This window comes from Biomphalaria glabrata, chromosome 1 (assembly GCF_947242115.1).
Source record: "Biomphalaria glabrata chromosome 1, xgBioGlab47.1, whole genome shotgun sequence".
Taxonomy (NCBI): domain Eukaryota; kingdom Metazoa; phylum Mollusca; class Gastropoda; family Planorbidae; genus Biomphalaria; species Biomphalaria glabrata.
Genome location: NC_074711.1, coordinates 1001572 through 1022335, shown reverse-complemented (window position 1 = coordinate 1022335; position 20764 = coordinate 1001572). Strand labels below are relative to the sequence as shown.

At 37.0% G+C, this 20764-nt stretch overlaps 1 protein-coding gene across 2 annotated transcripts in view; it reads right to left on the bottom strand.

Annotated features, from left to right (window-relative positions):
* Window positions 1-19854, bottom strand: part of LOC106050763 (rho GTPase-activating protein 21-like) — a 52983-nt gene extending 33129 nt beyond the window's left edge. Inside the window, exons 1-2 of one of the 2 annotated variants that reach the window (XM_013205797.2) lie at window positions 19809-19854; window positions 16661-16719 (exon numbers count right to left, since the gene is read on the bottom strand). In XM_013205797.2, the coding sequence (XP_013061251.2) occupies window positions 16661-16678 (18 nt within the window). In that variant the 5' untranslated portion in view covers window positions 16679-16719; window positions 19809-19854. The remainder of the gene's footprint in view (window positions 1-16660; window positions 16720-19808) is intronic. The other variant, XM_013205813.2, reaches the window with a different exon arrangement.
* Window positions 19855-20764: the final 910 nt, after the last annotated feature.

Genomic DNA, 20764 nt, shown 5'->3' with positions numbered 1-20764 from the left:
GAACCAGCAGTTTATGTCACTCAACCACATCAGATATTCTAACAAAACAAGCGGTGTATGTCACTCAGCCACATCAGATATTCTAACAGAACCAGCGGTGTATGTCACTCAGCCACATCAGATATTCTAACATAACAAGCGGTTTATGTCATTCAGCCACATCAGATATTCTAACAGAACAAGCGGTTTACGTCATTCAGCCACTTTAGATATTCTAACAGAACCAGCAGTTTATGTCATTCAGCCACATCAGATATTCTAACAGAACCAGTCATTCAGCCACATCAGATATTCTAACAGAACAAGCAGTTTATGTCACTCAGCCACATCAGATATTCTAACAGAACCAGCGGTGTATGTCATTCAGCCACATCAGATATTCTAACAGAACCAGCGGTGTATGTCATTCAGCCACATCAGATATTCTAACAGAACCAGCGGTGTATGTCATTCAGCCACATCAGATATTCTAACAGAACAAGCAGTTTATGTCACTCAGCCACATCAGATATTCTAACATAACCAGCGGTGTATGTCATTCAGCCACATCAGATATTCTAACAGAACAAGCGGTTTACGTCATTCAGCCACTTTAGATATTCTAACAGAACCAGCAGTTTATGTCATTCAGCCACATCAGATATTCTAACAGAACCAGTCATTCAGCCACATCAGATATTCTAACAGAACAAGCAGTTTATGTCACTCAGCCACATCAGATATTCTAACAGAACCAGCGGTGTATGTCATTCAGCCACATCAGATATTCTAACAGAACCAGCGGTGTATGTCATTCAGCCACATCAGATATTCTAACAGAACCAGCGGTGTATGTCATTCAGCCACATCAGATATTCTAACAGAACAAGCAGTTTATGTCACTCAGCCACATCAGATATTCTAACATAACCAGCGGTGTATGTCACTCAGCCACATCAGATATTCTAACAGAACCAGTCATTCAGCCACATCTGATATTCTAACAGAACCAGTCATTCAGCCACATCTGATATTCTAACAGAACCAGTCATTCAGCCACATCAGATATTCTAACAGAACCAGTCATTCAGCCACATCAGATATTCTAACAGAACCAGTCATTCAGCCACATCAGATATTCTAACAGAACCAGTCATTCAGCCACATCAGATATTCTAACAGAACCAGTCATTCAGCCACATCAGATATTCTAACAGAACCAGTCATTCAGCCACATCAGATATTCTAACAGAACCAGTCATTCAGCCACATCAGATATTCTAACAGAACCAGTCATTCAGCCACATCAGATATTCTAACAGAACCAGTCATTCAGCCACATCAGATATTCTAACAGAACCAGTCATTCAGCCACATCAGATATTCTAACAGAACCAGTCATTCAGCCACATCAGATATTCTAACAGAACCAGTCATTCAGCCACATCTGATATTCTAACAGAACCAGTCATTCAGCCACATCTGATATTCTAACAGAACCAGTCATTCAGCCACATCAGATATTCTAACAGAACCAGTCATTCAGCCACATCAGATATTCTAACAGAACCAGTCATTCAGCCACATCAGATATTCTAACAGAACCAGTCATTCAGCCACATCAGATATTCTAACAGAACCAGTCATTCAGCCACATCAGATATTCTAACAGAACCAGTCATTCAGCCACATCAGATATTCTAACAGAACCAGTCATTCAGCCACATCTGATATTCTAACAGAACCAGTCATTCAGCCACATCTGATATTCTAACAGAACCAGTCATTCAGCCACATCAGATATTCTAACAGAACCAGTCATTCAGCCACATCAGATATTCTAACAGAACCAGTCATTCAGCCACATCAGATATTCTAACAGAACCAGTCATTCAGCCACATCAGATATTCTAACAGAACCAGTCATTCAGCCACATCAGATATTCTAACAGAACCAGTCATTCAGCCACATCAGATATTCTAACAGAACCAGTCATTCAGCCACATCAGATATTCTAACAGAACCAGTCATTCAGCCACATCAGATATTCTAACAGAACCAGTCATTCAGCCACATCAGATATTCTAACAGAACCAGTCATTCAGCCACATCAGATATTCTAACAGAACCAGTCATTCAGCCACATCAGATATTCTAACAGAACCAGTCATTCAGCCACATCAGATATTCTAACAGAACCAGTCATTCAGCCACATCAGATATTCTAACAGAACCAGTCATTCAGCCACATCAGATATTCTAACAGAACCAGTCATTCAGCCACATCAGATATTCTAACAGAACCAGCGGTTTACGTCACTCAGCCACATACCCATCGTATTTATCCCAAGCCTCTTTCTTTCCAAGTTATTGTGTGGACGTCATGAACGGATGATCCCTAAAGTTAGACCGACGAAACTCTCTACTGCTGATGAGGCTGATCTAGCACACACACACACATAGATCTAAACATACACAGACACGCCGAAGGCTGAGATGATGCGTGGCATATCCCCGAACCAAGAAGTGTGCACTAAGTTGGTCCACACCAAATCATAGGTCGCCTTAATCTAAGCTTTACCAACCATTCTCTCACATTCATTCAATTAGCTGACAACATTTCCTTTTAACCAAAGATTGCGCATCATGCTTTAGAGAGAAAAAAAAACGATTACCAAGAATTGTTGCCCTTATGTTGTTTAGACAGAAAGAGCATGGCTGGCTGCCATAAGTTGTGTGGTATGAGCTCTGGATAGTCGTCTCGATAGCCCCGGGTTCGATCCCCACCCGCCGTCCTAAGAGAAGTTTGGGCTAGGATGTAATAATCTTCAAGTCTGAAACATTATCCAGAAACATGTCAAACAAACAAAACAAGAGCAGAACAAGTGAGAACTGGATTTGTCCAGGTCCAGCCTACTTGTCATTCATAATCTCTCTATGACCTATCAATTGTCAATGGACCTCATTCACCAATCGTAAACAAACAACATTTAGCCACGTGGTTCTCTATCTCTTCTATATAATTTACGATCTAATGTTTAATTCATGATGGTTGTCACGTGACAGTTTTTTTTCGTTGTTTTATCAATAAGATCACATGACTAAATGTTTGTTTACGATTGGTGAATGAGGTCCATTAGAGGGTTGAAAAAAAAAAAAAAGCAGTCACGCATTATCGTTTTGTGTTTTTAATATACTTCAATACCATTCAATCAGTTTTACATTGATTTTTGTTATCATCACATTTTTGTTTAGTATCTATCCACTTTTTTTATATTTCTGATTTTAAAAACAAACAAACAAGAAATGGATTTTTTCAAATTTAGTTCCGAGCCATTTTATTTTTATTTCGTTTCGACTCAATTATTTTTTATTTGTTTGACTCGTTTGATGTTTATTTCGTTTCGGCTCACTTTATTTTTAGTTTCCATTCTTCTGTTGTCTCGATTTTGCTTCCCATTTTTTTATGTTATCGTTTGGTTCACTTTTCTTTGTACAAGGAAGGACAACTCCACTAATGTGCTGCACATCATAAGCTACGTTCCAGTTTACTGCTCAGCTTATCACGTTCCACGAGCAGCAGTGGAATACGCCTTTATCTGTACACGCATTTTTTTTTTTCAGAAATGTTTGCTGCTTTCTTAGCATAAGACACACGTTTGTTGACCAATAAAACGATTTTATATAATCACTGAAGTAAAATAAAAAGTTGGAGTTGGGATTCAAATACAAAACGAAATGAAAGTCAATGAACCAATCTGTGTATAGCAGCGTGGAGCATTATCCCACATATGTTGAACCTGAAAAATGTTTTCTTGGCATAAACCTAACAAAATGTTCTATGAACCTAACAAAATGTTCTATATACCTAACAAAATGTTCTATGAACCTAACAAAATGTTCTATGAACCTTACAAAATGTTCTATGAACCTAACAAAATGTTCTATGAACCTAACAAAATGTTCTATATACCTAACAAAATGTTCTATATACCTAACAAAATGTCATGTTCTATGAACCTAACAAAATGTTCTATGAACCTAACAAAATGTTCTATGAACCTAACAAAATGTTCTATATACCTAACAAAATGTTCTATGAACCTAACAAAATGTTCTATGAACCTAACAAAATGTTCTATGAACCTTACAAAATGTTCTATGAACCTTACAAAATGTTCTATGAACCTAACAAAATGTTCTATATACCTAACAAAATGTTCTATATACCTAACAAAATGTCATGTTCTATGAACCTAACAAAATGTTCTATGAACCTAACAAAATGTTCTATGAACCTAACAAAATGTTCTATATACCTAACAAAATGTTCTATGTACCTAACAAAATGTTCTATGAACCTAACAAAATGTTCTATGAACCTAACAAAATGTTCTATATACCTAACAAAATGTTATGTTCTATATACCTAACAAAATGTTCTATGAACCTAACAAAATGTTCTATGAACCTAAAAAAATGTTCTATATACCTAACAAAATGTTCTATGAACATATTAAAATGTTCTATGTACCTAACAAAATGGTCTATATACCTAACGACATCTTCTCTACATTATACACCTCACAGGGTTCAACTCAAACCTTGATGCTCACAAATATGGCAGACAGATGGAAATTGTATATGCGCCCCCACCCCCTTCTGACCCTCCCCTGTGTTCTGATAGCGGCATATCTAGATGGTGTAGCGTGCCTGACCAAACATCACAGCATCAGGAGACGGAATGTTCACCTTTTAACCTTTACAAGTCCTAGTCTACTCAGTCTCGAACTTTTCTGGGGGAGATTTTGTCTTGTACCGCAGCTGTCTAGAGCAGCAGTATCTGTAATAAGTTATCATTCAGGACTGTCTATCTCCACATAAAATGTGTCTATACATACCTACAGTAGCTGTTTGTTATTGTCTATTCCTACACAAAATGTGTCTATACATACCTACAGTAGCTGTTTGATATTGTCTGTAATAAGTTATCATTTAGGACTGTCTATCTCCACATAAAATGTGTCTATACATACCTACAGTAGCTGTTTGTTATTGTCTATTCCTACACAAAATGTGTCTATACATACCTACAGTAGCTGTTTGATATTGTCTGTAATAAGTTATCATTTAGGAATGTCTATCTCCACATAAAATGTGTCTATACATACCTACAGTAGCTGCTTGTTATTGTCTATTCCTACACAAAATGTGTCTATACATACCTACAGTAGCTGTTTGATATTGTCTGTAATAAGTTATTTAGGACTGTCTATCTCCACATAAAATGTGTCTATACATACCTACAGTAGCTGTTTGTTATTGTCTATTCCTACACAAAATGTGTCTATACATACCTACAGTAGCTGTTTGATATTGTCTGTAATAAGTTATCATTTAGGACTGTCTATCTCCACATAAAATGTGTCTATACATACCTACAGTAGCTGCTTGTTATTGTCTATTCCTACACAAAATGTGTCTATACATACCTACAGTAGCTGTTTGATATTGTCTGTACTAAGTTATTTAGGACTGTCTATCTCCACATAAAATGTGTCTATACATACCTACAGTAGCTGTTTGTTATTGTCTATTCCTACACAAAATGTGTCTATACATACCTACAGTAGCTGTTTGATATTGTCTGTAATAAGTTATCATTTAGGACTGTCTATCTCCACATAAAATGTGTCTATACATACCTACAGTAGCTGTTTGTTATTGTCTATTCCTACATAAAATGTGTCTATACATACCTACAGTAGCTGTTTGATATTGTCTGTAATAAGTTATCATTTTGGACTGTCTATCTCCGCATAAAATGTGTCTATACATACCTACAGTAGCTGTTTGATATTGTCTGTAATAAGTTATCATTTAGGACTGTCTATCTCTGCATAAAATGTGTCTATACATACCTACAGTAGCTGCTTGTTATTGTCTATTCCTACATAAAATGTGTCTATACATAGCTACAATAGCTGTTTGATATTGTCTATTCGTACATAAAATGTGTCTATACATAGCTACAGTAGCTGTTTGATATTGTCTATTCCTACATAAAATGTGTCTATACATACCTACAGTAGCTGTTTGATATTGTCTATTCCTACATAAAATGTGTCTATACATACCTACAGTAGCTGTTTGATATTGTCTATTCCTACATAAAATGTGTCTATACATACCTACAGTAGCTGTTTGATAGTGTCTATTCCTACATAAAATGTGTGTATACATAGCTACAGTAGCTGTTGTCTGGTTATTGTCTATACCTAGCTACAGTAGTTGTTTGTTAGTGTCTATCCCTAAATAAAATGTGTCTATACATACCTACAGTAGCTGTTTGATATTGTCTATTCCTACATAAAATGTGTCTATACATAGCTACAGTAGCTGTTGTCTGGTTATTGTCTATACCTAGCTACAGTAGTTGTTTGTTAGTGTCTATCCCTAAATAAAATGTGTCTATACATAGCTGTTGTATGTTATTGTCTATCACTGCTTTGTGTATATAGTCAGTCTGAAGTGTCCAAGTCAAAAGAACTCAACTGTTGATAGCTACAGATCCGGGCATAAACTTTGATATTTTGGTACACGCTAAATATTGAACTGGTTCTGGGGACGCTAATTTTATCGAGCAGCAAAGACTGGAACTCAATGCATAAACTACGACTTAAACACCAGGCCCTAATTTAGTCCTAATTTAATTTTGATTTTTTTTTTAATTTTGTATTTGTATGCACTAACAATTAGAAATCGTATGTTCCCGACTACTTTATACACCATACAAATCAACAGGATGGCTGCCTGGTCGTGCGGTTTGCGCGCTGGACTGTCGTTCAGATTTATCGATGGTCGAGAGTTCAAATCCTGCCCGCTCCCATCCCCCGTGGTCCTGCGGGAGGTATGGACTTGGATGTAAACTATATTCAACTCTGAAGGAACATCCGAAACATGTGAAACATTTTACATAAACAAACGTCGTAGATCAAGTCTAAGTAGAGAAGATTTGGTCAAAACAGGACAGTTAGTTGACCCCAGAGAGATGAGATGCTGGCTGGTTAACCAAGCTTGTACTGCACTTGTGTAAACAAATCTAAGATTTCTTTGAATAGAAACTCAGAGCGATATAATAAAGTCCAGCTGCTTATTGTGTGAACTGGCATGTTTGTCATGTGGTGACAACTTAAGTCAGCTTATAAAGGATTCTTACACATTTTTAGTGGGAAAGACAATCAACGGTAGGAGATCCCAAATCTTTTCACAACACAAAAAGTGTTTTTTTTTCCCTTACACGCCCTGACATTATAAAAACAAGTTAGGGTTAGCTCTTTGTTCTTTTCTTCCAGATCGAGGTATCTATATTTAGCCATGACAATAATTCATTCAGCAGTACAGCTTTTGAAGCAGTGACTCTTTGTCATCAACAGATGAGTCGATGAAAAGTTTGCTGCTGGTAAGTGCGCTGACCTCGATCCAATATTTCATATGGAAACTTTACACACACCAAAAGATGGCGGTTTCAACCAATTTGAATCATACAGTCATTTCCTAATTCATCACAACAGATTTGTGATGGGAAGTTAATGCTTGTTTGGCGCATGTCAGTCTTACCCTGAAAACACATTATAAGTTATCTTGAAGACACATTATACGTTGTCTTCAAGACACATCATACGTTGTCTTCAAGACACATTATACGCTATCTTGAAGACACATACGGAATGTTAAATTACTATTCGTTTTTCATAACCAATATTTTTTTATCCTATCATAAAGATCTATGAGACTTGTTTAGAATAAACTTTTAGTACTGATATACACTTTTGTATTGAGCTGGTATATCTGTCTATAACAGGACACAACTACTGAATGAGACGTTAACCCTCGCATTCAAATTTATACGGAGGATCAGTTTTATTCATCCCTCCTCTTTAAATCTCTTCGGCATTCGTCTAGTAAATGACAATGTCAAGACTCAGTCATGTCAGACTCAAAGACTTTATGACATCATAATTTCAGATGTAGCTTACTGCGCGTTCGAGAAGGGTACTTATGATGGTACTCAAAATAGATGAGAGATTCTTGCAAAGACCGCGGCACAAACCTTTGACACGGAAAGAAAAACTAACGCCGAAGACATGCGCAGAGCGGGGAAATTTGTTTACGTAAGATGTGACAAAATGTGTGGCCACAGCTGCGTGGTAAATGACTGAATCACTTTTTCTTTACTGACTAAAAGATAACAGTTTAGCAGTTTTATAAACGTGATTTATGGTCTAAATGTAATGGTACATAACGTGTGCTTAGCAGGGAGTTAAACCAAAGTGTTAAATGTACATTGCGTGCGTGGCATTGAGTTAAACTAAAGGGTTAAATATGCATGGTGAGCGTGGCATTGAGTTAAATTATAGGGTTAAATGTACATAGTGTGCCTGGCTTTGATTTTAATAAAAGGGTTAAATGTACGTAGTGTGCGTGGCTTTGATTTTAATAAAAGGGTTAAATGTACATTGGGTGCGTGGCATTGAGTTAATCTAAAGAGTTAATGATGTAATTAAAGCGTGGCAATGAGTTAAACTAAAGAGTTAATGATGTAATTAAAGCGTGGCAATGAGTTAAACTAAAGAGTTGATGTAATTAAAGCGTGGCAATGAGTTAAACTAAAGAGTTAATGATGTAATTAAACCATGGCAATGAGTTAAACTAAAGAGTTAATGATGTAATTAAAGCATGGCAATGAGTTAAACTAAAGAGTTAATGATGTAATTAAAGCGTGGCAATGAGTTAAACTAAAGAGTTAATGATGTAGTTAAAGTGTGGCAATGAGTTAAACTAAAGAGTTAATGATGTAATTAAAGCATGGCAATGAGTTAAACTAAAGAGTTAAAGATGTAATTAAAGCGTGGCAATGAGTTAAACTAAAGAGTTAATGATGTAATTAAAGCATGGCAATGAGTTAAACTAAAGAGTTAATGATGTAATTAAAGCGTGGCAATGAGTTAAACTAAAGAGTTAATGATGTAATTAAAGCGTGGCAATGAGTTAAACTAAAGAATTAATGATGTAATCAAACGTGGCAATGAGTTAAACTAAAGAGTTAATGATGTAATTAAAGCGTGGCAATGAGTTCTCGTTTTTCCTTGTTCAACATCATTACGTCACGTAATGCTCGATTTTTTAAAAGTCAAACCTCTCGACACGTGCCAATTGGCAGCCTGAGTTTAAAAAAAAAACAAAATTGCTACAGCTGAATGATTCCAACCACACCTATGGACAAATATCTTACATTTCAGACCAGACGAACTCTTGTAATGAAATGTGGCCTATAAATATTGAACGAGTTAATAAAGATGAGGAGAACTGAAGAGCTTAGAAGAAGAAAAAAAAGTAAAATGCCTTTTTTTAAAAAATGCTTGTATAACTATTCAAATTGCTGACTCATATCTCAATACTGCAAGATATATGCCCCTTTTTCTAAGCTAATAAATTAACATCATGGACCTCATTCACCAATCGTAAACAAACAACATTTAGCTGAATGATTCCAACCACACCTTTGGACAAATATCTTACATTTCAGACCAGACGAACTCTTGTAATGTGTGACCTATAAATATTGAACGAGTTAATAGAACTGTAAGAAAAGATGAGAGAACTGAAGAGTTTAGAAAGAAAAAAAAAGTAAAATCCTTTTAAAAAATGCTCGCATAACTATTCAAATTGCTGACTCATATCTCAATACTGCAAGATGTATGCCCCTTTTTCTAAGCTAATAAATTAACATAATTGATTAATTTTTTTGATTGATTCATGTGCTGTCATTGACAATGAATAATGTGCAAAGTTTCAATTTCATCCGAGAATAAGAAAATGGGAGGGGAAAAAAAAGTGACAAAAAATTCCAAAAAGGCAAAAAACAGAAAACAAGGTAAAATTGATGTCACTAGTGTCTCACTACAACAGAAGACAGGTGACGACATGAGACAGAAGAAAATCCAAAATGCTGGTGGAGGGTGACGACATATTTGTGATGAGGGCTACACTCTCTGTGCCAACAACATCAGTGGGCTAGCGCCTAAATGTATAGCACACGGAATTCGCGATAAAGAAACAACTCAGTTGTCATTCTACCAGTATGAGAAATATATGGCTCCTTTTGTCTCGAAAGGCAATGGATGCGCCCAAAAGAGTCACTGGTTTCGGCTTAATCTTGAGACGGGTATGAGAAATAGATTTGAAACAAAACAGTGTCGTTCGGCGCATTACAAAGAGATCATCGTGTGGCAATGCTCAAGTAATTCAATCTACTACAAAACATAACCAGGACCACGCCTTCTATGTGTTACACATTGTAATGTAACACAACATATTTTGGATGTCCCTTTAGCTTTGAATACTATTACACACACCCAGCCCCAAGCCTCCCACAGCAGGGCGGGGGACAGAGGCGGGCAAGTTCGAACCAGGAACCATGGAGACGACAGTCCAGAGCGCATAATCATTCTATGTATTATCAAGAAATAGATGCAAGTATTCTGAAGGACAATTTTCAATATATTCTAAATGTCGTCTAACTATTAAGCAATATCAATGCAATTTAATTTACATGTTTAAAGGGCCGGACTTAAGGGAGGGCAGGTGGGGCTACAGCCCCGGGGACTCCACAAAAGAGATTTTAAAAAAATATATCCGAATTTCGACGGGACAGAAACTCTAGTGGGTTTTTGTTTTGTTTGTTTTTTACATTTATTTTCGCATTTTTACGGCTGACAAAAAAAAAAAAAGGTTGTGGTTAAGAAGTTTACGCATGTGGCATACTCGTAATATGGAAATACAGCTTCGGATTTATGACAGCGCGTCTACGAAGGGCCTTACCTTCCACAAACTGACAAATATACACTTTGTAAAACTAAAATATGCATATTAAATATTTTATTTAAAAGGAAAGTGGGATTAAATTACAAAAAAAAAAAAAAAACTCTTTATTTCTTTCTTCTAAAATATAGCTATCTTTTAGATGTATGTAATAAGTTTTTTCATTCATAAATGGATCTTTATTAAAGCATCCGAAAAAGTGTAGGGCTTCCACAAAAATGTTGCCCCGCACTCCTAAATCCGACCCTGCATATATACTATCGATTAAAAGACTGAAATGTAAAATATGTTTTTAATTCAAAGTATTGGAAATGGCAATGTACTAATAAATAGACTGAAGGGCAATGCCAGTGCAATTCAGAGTACCGATAAGAAAATTGAAGGGCAAACGTCTCATAATTCATTATTGTTTCAAGGGCAACAACTCTATTAATTCAATGTTTAACAACGCAGAGCTAACGGTGAAAATTCTGTCAACTAAATATCAAAATAAAATCGTTTACCTACTTGTGTTCTGTCCCGTCCAGTTTTTTTTTCAAAACATTCAAAATCAAAACAAGCAACTAAGGCACTTGTAAGAGAGTTGATAACCAGCTGGTCCACAGTTAGGTGATTCACGTCAACCCCTTCCCCCCCTTTCAAATCCAATCCCAGGATTCCCTTCTCTCTTGGCACCGCGTTGTCTTCTACTTGAGTTTCGGAGGGCACGATGGAACCGAAATTGGCTGTTGGGGGGTGATAGTGTAGGTAGTTTGATAGAAGAGGTGGGACGGCTCAACACTGTAAGAACTTTTTTTTTCTTCTCCCACGTGCGACGAGGCTGTGAGGTGTATACATTTCTCTAGGTCCGTGTGTGTATCTATAAATAACCCAAACCTGACGTCTGCAGTAAAAGTTGAAGCCAAATAAAATTGTTGGTGTCAATATACAATGTAGGGATTTGAACGCCTTCGTGCCGCTTTCAGAGACGAATGAATCAACACATGAAGTCACTTGCTCGGGAAGGTTGGGTCTTTAGAAATTCATCCAGATCATTCCTCTGTAATCTTTTGACTATATCAAGACATTTAGACTCGAGTAGAGCACAGGCGGATACCCGGGGGGGTGCGATATGGGCGATAGCCCGGCAAACTGTTCTGGGGAGAAGTGAACGGGTGTGTTTTTGTGGAGAAATGTTAGAATTTGTGATAACTATTTATTGTAAAATATACATTCGGCTTATTTCTAAGTTAAACCAAATCGTGTGTCCTGTCTCACCAATGTAAAAGTCTGCTGCGGGTGGACAAAAATATTTGAAGATTCAGATGTAAATGTAAAATGGAGGTGTTGTACCGATTACACCTGCCCCCCCCTCCCCTCAACACACACACGCAGCACCATTCCCGCCGTGATCCATAAAGAGTATGGTGATAATACATATGGCGGCGGGGGTACTTAGTCCTTACTTTCAAACTGGAATGTGCATCACAATGAGGCGACACTTTTGTTTTCGCATTTTTTAAAACTATTTTATTGTGTCCTCTAATTACAGAACAAAGTATTTTGAATTCATTTTAATTGTAAAGGAAATAACGTCCGAATTGAGAAAATGAAATCTAGATTCGAAAACTCCGCCCCCTTTTTTAGGTTGCCTTTATTACACCATGATCTCAAATGTGTATGAGTTTGTAGTAACCTTTTGAATAAACTGAATTCCTGTACTATTAATTAGTTAACATACACGTTTAAAAAGACTTATTAAAATATTTTTTTTACCCAGACATTTCATAGCAACCTGTACATTAAAAAAAAAGGCTATCATATTGAACAAATACAATCTCTTATGAACTATCACATAAATATACTGAATTTGATAAGGAAAAACATGTTACTATTCAAAAACATCACACCTCTTCTAAACAGGCAAACCTATTAATAACTGATGTGGGGGGAGGGGTGCTACTCAGCCCATACATTTGCAGATTAAAAAAAAAACAACAAGCAAAATATAAAAAAAAATACTTTCCCTTATAGAAGGTTTTTTGTATTTAATGAAACGCACAATTGCTGCCATCTCTCAATACTGCAAGATTTATCTCCCAAAGGGTGTCTTGTCATAACGTTTAGATCAATAATTGAAAAACAACTTCCGGTCATTCCCAAAAATAACGTGAAAAAAAAACAACAATCTTCGCTGCCATGTTCAAGACGTTAGTAGACCACTATGGCTGTCGGTTGACATATTGCCTTCTGACTAGTAAGTGTCGCTCAGTGCAAATTGTTCACATACAATAGTGACTCTTCTCAAATATTTACATAATGTTTTTTTAAACGAAATTAGCAGTTGATTTCATTTAAGATGATCTATGATATGTAATAACCTTTACAAAAAGAAAGCATGCACATGTACTGTGATCCTAGTGGGTAAAGTGCTGCATCGAGAGACAGGGCACGTCATTACATTATTTAAGCATGACATCTAACAGAAAGTTTATGCACAACAGAAAATTCGAAATAAGGAAACACTTGTACTGATCAATGGTTTAACCTTAATCAGGTGAATCTTATAGTTCAGATTATTTTTTATGTGTTACGGACGTTTCTCCAGAAAGGAAGATTATTACGTCCTAAACCACCAAACCTCCTCAAGGACGTCAGGGGGTGGCAGGGTTCGAACCCGGGAACATCGTGATGACAGTCCGCAGGGTGAAGTATGTGTAGCCTTCCTGAATCCAACAGTCCGTAGGGTGAAGTATGTGTAGCCTTCCTGAATCCAACAGTCTGCAGGGTGAAGTATGTGTAGCCTTCCTGAATCCAACAGTCCGCAGGGTGAAGTATGTGTAGCCTTCCTGAATCCAACAGTCCGTAGGGTGAAGTATGTGTAGCCTTCCTGAATCCAACAGTCCGTAGGGTGAAGTATGTGTAGCCTTCCTGAATCCAACAGTCCGTAGGGTGAAGTATGTGTAGCCTTCCTGAATCCAACAGTCCGTAGGGTGAAGTATGTGTAGCCTTCCTGAATCCAACAGTCCGTAGGGTGAAGTATGTGTAGCCTTCCTGAATCCAACAGTCCGTAGGGTGAAGTATGTGTAGCCTTCCTGAATCCAACAGTCCGTAGGGTGAAGTATGTGTAGCCTTCCTGAATCCAACAGTCCGCAGGGTGAAGTATGTGTAGCCTTCCTGAATCCAACAGTCCGTAGGGTGAAGTATGTGTAGCCTTCCTGAATCCAACAGTCCGTAGGGTGAAGTATGTGTAGCCTTCCTGAATCCAACAGTCCGTAGGGTGAAGTATGTGTAGCCTTCCTGAATCCAACAGTCCGTAGGGTGAAGTATGTGTAGCCTTCCTGAATCCAACAGTCCGTAGGGTGAAGTATGTGTAGCCTTCCTGAATCCAACACTTCCGTAGGGTGAAGTATGTGTAGCCTTCCTGAATCCAACAGTCCGTAAGGTGAAGTATGTGTAGCCTTCCTGAATCCAACAGTCCGTAGGGTGAAGTATGTGTAGCCTTCCTGAATCCAACAGTCCGTAAGGTGAAGTATGTGTAGCCTTCCTGAATCCAACAGTCCGTAGGGTGAAGTATGTGTAGCCTTCCTGAATCCAACAGTCCGTAGGGTGAAGTATGTGTAGCCTTCCTGAATCCAACAGTCCGTAGGGTGAAGTATGTGTAGCCTTCCTGAATCCAACAGTCCGTATGTTGAAGTATGTGTAGCCTTCCTGAATCCAACAGTCCGTAGGGTGAAGTATGTGTAGCCTTCCTGAATCCAACAGTCCGTAGGGTGAAGTATGTGTAGCCTTCCTGAATCCAACAGTCCGTAAGGTGAAGTATGTGTAGCCTTCCTGAATCCAACAGTCCGTAGGGTGAAGTATGTGTAGCCTTCCTGAATCCAACAGTCCGTAGGGTGAAGTATGTGTAGCCTTCCTGAATCCAACAGTCCGTAGGGTGAAGTATGTGTAGCCTTCCTGAATCCCACAGTCCGCAGGGTGAAGTATGTGTAGCCTTCCTGAATCCAACAGTCCGCAGGGTAAAGTATGTGTAGCCTTCCTGAATCCAACAGTCCGCAGGGTAAAGTATGTGTAGCCTTCCTGAATCCTTTTCAACAGTCCGACAGGCACAATTGGTATAAAGTCAAATTGTCTTGTCCTGTTGAAGTCACTGATCGGCTGAAGGGACATCATATCATCCTTAGGCCTCGTCTCGTGATAGCGTTACAGACAACTCACGTCCGTGATAGAACCTTCGGCCTAGGTGAACTGAATTTGAGACCCCACCTCAGCTGGCCATCTATCTCACCCCTGAAGTAAGCACTGTCGCAAAGAAACCATTTCCGTTCGACTCTTGTGACGCTAGCACACGAGATCGAGTGCGAACACGTCACTTCCGTCGTGCGCTCGAGACTTATCAATAAAAAATAAACCTACCTTGTTAAGTGGAATACGATTAGAAAAAAAACATTGATAGACATGGACTAGATGACTTGAGCGTCATGCAATCCAATTAGACTTCCTATGCAGAGAATATGATCTCACTAAATACTTGCTTTGAGGTCGTGAGGCCGTCGGTATTTTGTGATACAATACAAGGCGATTAACCATCACCAAAGAACGCAGATCACAAAAACGTCATACTTTATATGAAAGCGGAAGAGGAAATGAGTGAGCTCTACAAACATACACATAGCAAAGTTTGGGAAGCACCGGTCTACTTGGACTCAGTCTTAGACTCGTTCACATTTTGGAATGAATCGTTCACATTTTGGAATGAATCGTTCGCATTTTGGAATGAATCGTTCACATTTTGGAATGAATCGTTCGCATTTTGGAATGAATCGTTCACATTTTAGAATGAATCGTTCACATTTTGGAATGAATCGCAACAAAAGTAAAGTTAGGTTCCCCCTTTCAGACCTTGTGATGATGATGATGTTAAGGTCATCTGTTTCTTTGGCCAACGGTTAATAAGCAGGGTGTCATGTGGCTAGCACAATGACCAAATGCTTTAGTATAACCCTAACTAATGTCAGGTACCCATCTGAGATGAACTCCAATTGGTAGCAAAGGCTGATCCTTGGCGAGAAACTCTACTGTTGGGCGTAGTGCCTCATAGCTAACATACAGGCCAAGTGACTCTACAGACACATTCCCCCGCAGCTCTTGCAAGACGTGTGCCACTGTTTCTACTGACTCTCCACAGTGTTGGCATCGGGCATCAAAACTGGGCCGCAAATGGGCAAAATATGCTACAACAGGGCAATGCCCTGTCTTACACTGCCAGCTCTCCATCTCGTGCTAGAGCATCAGACGCCTCATCGCCCCCAACGCCACAATGCAAGTGCATCCACTGCATAAAGATGACAGCTCCAATAAATCGGCGGGAGCTGTAATCAGAATTGGGTGAACTCACGGGTGACCTAAAAATCATGAAATTCAAAACCAAGATTTCAACCCAGGACCCCAGGTTCAGAAGTCAAGCATTTAACCACTCAGCCACCGCACCCCAACAATAAGAGTGCTGAATGCAAAAAGATTTTTTTTTCTCCTGAAATGTCTTCGCAGATATTTTAAATTCTACAGCAATACATATACCTAAGTTTGATAGTTTGATAGGATGGTGGAAAGGGAATCACTCCCGCTGTCCACATATGATCCACACATGATCGCTGTCCACATATGCTCACTCGTCTGCCCAACATCTCACAAAGCAAAGACAGAAAATATAAAGTCTAACAGTGGTTTTCAAACAAAACATTTTTAAAAGTCTCATTGATTGAATGTTAGGTATTTAGTCTGTGTGTTTTCAACAGAATAAAAGTAACTACTGACCTTGACCTTCGATTCCATGGCATGTTACTCAAAGTACTAGTTAGGTCATAGTGATGTGACTAGTCAAAAAAAGAAAAAAAAAACATGTCATTAGCTAGCAATGTAACACTGGGAGAAACATTTAAAAAATGATCAATAGCTTAGAAGATTTATCTTATCTTATATAATACAGACGTTACTTCAAAAAAGAAGATGATTATATGATTACGTCCTCTACGCGTCGTGCATATTAACCAATGACCTAAATTCTGCTAAGTCACTGGTTTTCCTGCCTAGCTCAGGCAACTCATTCCATGCTCTAATAGCACTAGGGAAGAAGGAGCATTTGTACAAATTTGTCCTAGCACATGGGACGAGGAATGTGCCTTTATCTTTGCGTCTTTCTGAGTATTTTATTAAATTTTGTTTTTTTATTCGAAGGTTATGGTTCAGTGTTTTATGTATAATTGCTACTTTACTTTTGAGTTTTCTATCCTGAAGGCTTTCTAAATTTAGTGATTTTACTAAAGGTGTTACTCTAGTCAAATGTGAATATTCGTTTGTTATGAATCTCACTGCTTTATTTTGTGTCTGTTCCAGTTTCTTAATGTTTTCTTGAGTTGAGGGGTCCCTAACAGAGGATGCATATTATATTCCATTATTGGCCAAACCATTGTTAAATAACATTTTAATTTTATGTTCTTATTTGATTTATAGAAATTTCTTTTAATAAACCCTAATCCCTGTTTGATTTTTTTATAGTTATCTGATGCTATGCATTATTCTAAACCAGCCCTATTAGTAATTTATATTAGTACAATATCAATGTATTGTTTCTACTGGATTGAATGGAGAAATTCTAAATATGCCTGCTATATAATTTTAAAAAAAAACAAGAAAAAAAAAACATTCAGCCAAAAAAAAAGCTAAATAAAACAAAATCAAGCCAGTTTACAAAAAAAATGTCACTAAAATTAAGTCAGTTTGTCATTTAGTACAATAAAACAGTAACAAACATCATCTCAGAAATTTTAAAAAAAAAATGAAATCAAGGGAAATAACAAAAGAAAATGTCCCTATCTTATCTACAAGAGCTTTGTAACTGAAACCTATTAAAAAATATGTGTTTTGACAAACAAAATTATACTTTAAAAAAACTGTGATTACCTAATGTTTACTAGTGCTTAACTTAGAAACACATTTATTTTTAAAGTATGGCATTGAAATTTGGCTAAGTATTCGTTGTATTAGCCTTATAAATAGTGGTACTCAAGAAACTGCACCTATTCGGTTATATTTTTCAGTAACAGAAGGAAGACTGTTAGTTTGGTCTATCAATTGACTTATTAAATAAAATTTAGATTAATAATACATACTAATATACTCCATGAAAAACAAATCAAAGATATTTACAAAGGTGATATTTTATGTGGAGAAAAGAAGCACTCCATTTGAGACCCCAAGCCACTGATGCAGAACAATACAGACTACAAAGAAAAATGTTAATTACCCCTCTCTCCTACTTAGCATAAAAAATGCTTCATTTATGTTCAGTTATAACAAAATTTGAAGCTAATATATGACAACATTAAATCCTGTAATATTCGTTGATAATGTGCTGCTTAAATCAATTTACATATAAATATTGTTATAAACCTGGTGGTGGCACAGATGGGGGTAGTGGTGTGTGTGTAGTCAGCCGACGCAAATCGCCCCAGGCCAGCGCTAGACGAGCGGTCAACCGTGACGAGTTACGACGACCGGCCGAGACGAGTGTCAACAAGAGAGTTCGGGAAGGATCGCCGACGTGAACAGAGCTCAGGGGCGTCACGAGAGTCGTAGTCATCCAAAACACATACAGCAGCGCCAGGCTACTATCCATATATATTTTGTTCACACATAGTATTCAATCAAGATCAGTAGTACCTGATACTGATACTAGAAATCCTAAAGGCACAAACTTTTCTTGGACTAGTAGATATCAGTCTTTTAAGATATCTTAGGGCTAGACTAGAATAAATGTATGTTAGAAGATATCTTAGGGCTAGACTAGAATAAATGTATGTCTAAGTCTATATCACAACTTTATAACTTTATAATCTGATGTAGATTTTGGCTTCATGACCAGATTGACTTAATAAAACAGAGTTTAAGATTAGAAACTAGTGTTGAACCATTTAAAAAGACAGGGAGAAAGAAATTGCATTTAGAGTTGGCTTGGTAATAATACTATATAATGCTTCTACTAGATAATCCAATCTAGATATAATATACAATAAATTTACATTCCTAACTATATGATATAAATCTAACTGTATATTATTGTAAACTTGTTATTTGCAAATTAAAATCTTAGAGATTGTACTTTGCAGTGTCAAATCTGAGACTATAGTCATACAACTAAAGGCAGCACTCCATTCTGTTATCATGATGGTCGAAGGAACCCTGCAAGCAGCCATCCTAGCTGTCATGCTGCAGCCACTGCAGGAGGTTTGAGTAGTTATGTTACTTTGTTAATATTATTGTCACAGTCACATCATTAATCATAATAATCAATCATTTAAATTTAACTTTAAGTCATAAGTATAAGTGACATATTTATAATTTATTTAGATCTTGATCTAATAAAAAATAATATATATATCAAGTTAATATTACTAGATGAACTAGATCTAGATTCTAGATCTAAGCCGGACTAAGTTAATAGATCTAGATCTATCAGTCATTATCAGTCATAGACTAACATCACTAAGTATGTTATTGTTACAGTCATTGTCATTATGCATACAATTAGTTAGTTAAGTTAGTCTGGATAGTAGAGAGAGTACTCCATGACTACAAGTACTACTAGATGATAATCTCTATACTCTACCTCTATACTTGTGAATTTACAATTCAAACCTGGTTACTCAAGTTACTGGTTATTTAGACTTTAGTTTAGATTAGATCTGGACTCTAATAATCTAAATCTAATCATCTATCATTCTAAGACTTGACTATGATTAGTTAGTTTTAGTATGATGAATTAAATGAATAATTATAATCCTACGAATACGAAGAAAATTATACTTTTATAGTGAAGAAAGATATTATACAGAGCTAAGAACTAGATGTAGATTTTGATCTGAGTAATCAAGACTCTAGTTAACTTTAGTAACTCTAGTAATACCTAGACTATATAGATAGATATCCAGTCTAGATCTAGACGTCTAGTAGAGTCTATATTTGTTTTGTAGATAAACAAATCCGATACTGACGATTTATTAAATTGATTAGCACTTCCGGTTCATAATGAAGTCACGGATTCAAAGATAAAAAGGCCATCATTGGATATATTAAATATGGAATTTGTTTTTCACTATGGTCTGGCATTCAAATGGTTCTACTACGTTAAAAAATATCAAATAAAAAGATATATATTTGTACGTAATTACCCATTTATACAGAAGTCTACTGATTATCATTTTTCTTTACAAAAAAAAAAATTCACACCCTTCGTTTAAAAGGGACATAACTTTATTATATCAGGTATGTTACTTTGTTTACTGTTTCTGTCCCTTAAACTGGAAATCGAAAGCGTGGAATGCATTAATCCGAATCAGCCAGGAAAACAATGACTTAACAGAGTTTAAATCTCTAATAAACAGGCACATCTAAATAGACACATTATGAATACGCGAAAGGATTTTTGCCTAACTATCTTATGCTAAGAAGGAAAGTCAGTAAATGTATATGATAGGATAATTTATAAGATAAAACTTTTAAGCAAGCAGAAGTTTCCTTCAGCAGGCCTAGTAGTAGTTGAACAACTGTTCTGTTCGAAATGAATCCATCCAGATTTAATTGTTTCCCCAATGTTTCCAGGGGCGGGGGCGGCTCGTATTTAAGGCACTCGGGAGTAGAAACGAGGTCGAAAGCCGAGCATCGCTTGGAAACCCCGTCATTTTTCCTTTTCTCTATAGGCTACCACATCTGCCGTGCGGTTGTTCGTAGTGAAATGATATGTGGATCGTAACTGGACTTTGATGGCTCTCTTCCGTCCCAGCCAGTGTAATGAACATATAGTTTCTAGGAGGGTGTACGCTTGTTTTGTTTCCCTCTTAGCCTATTCGTTTCATCTAATGA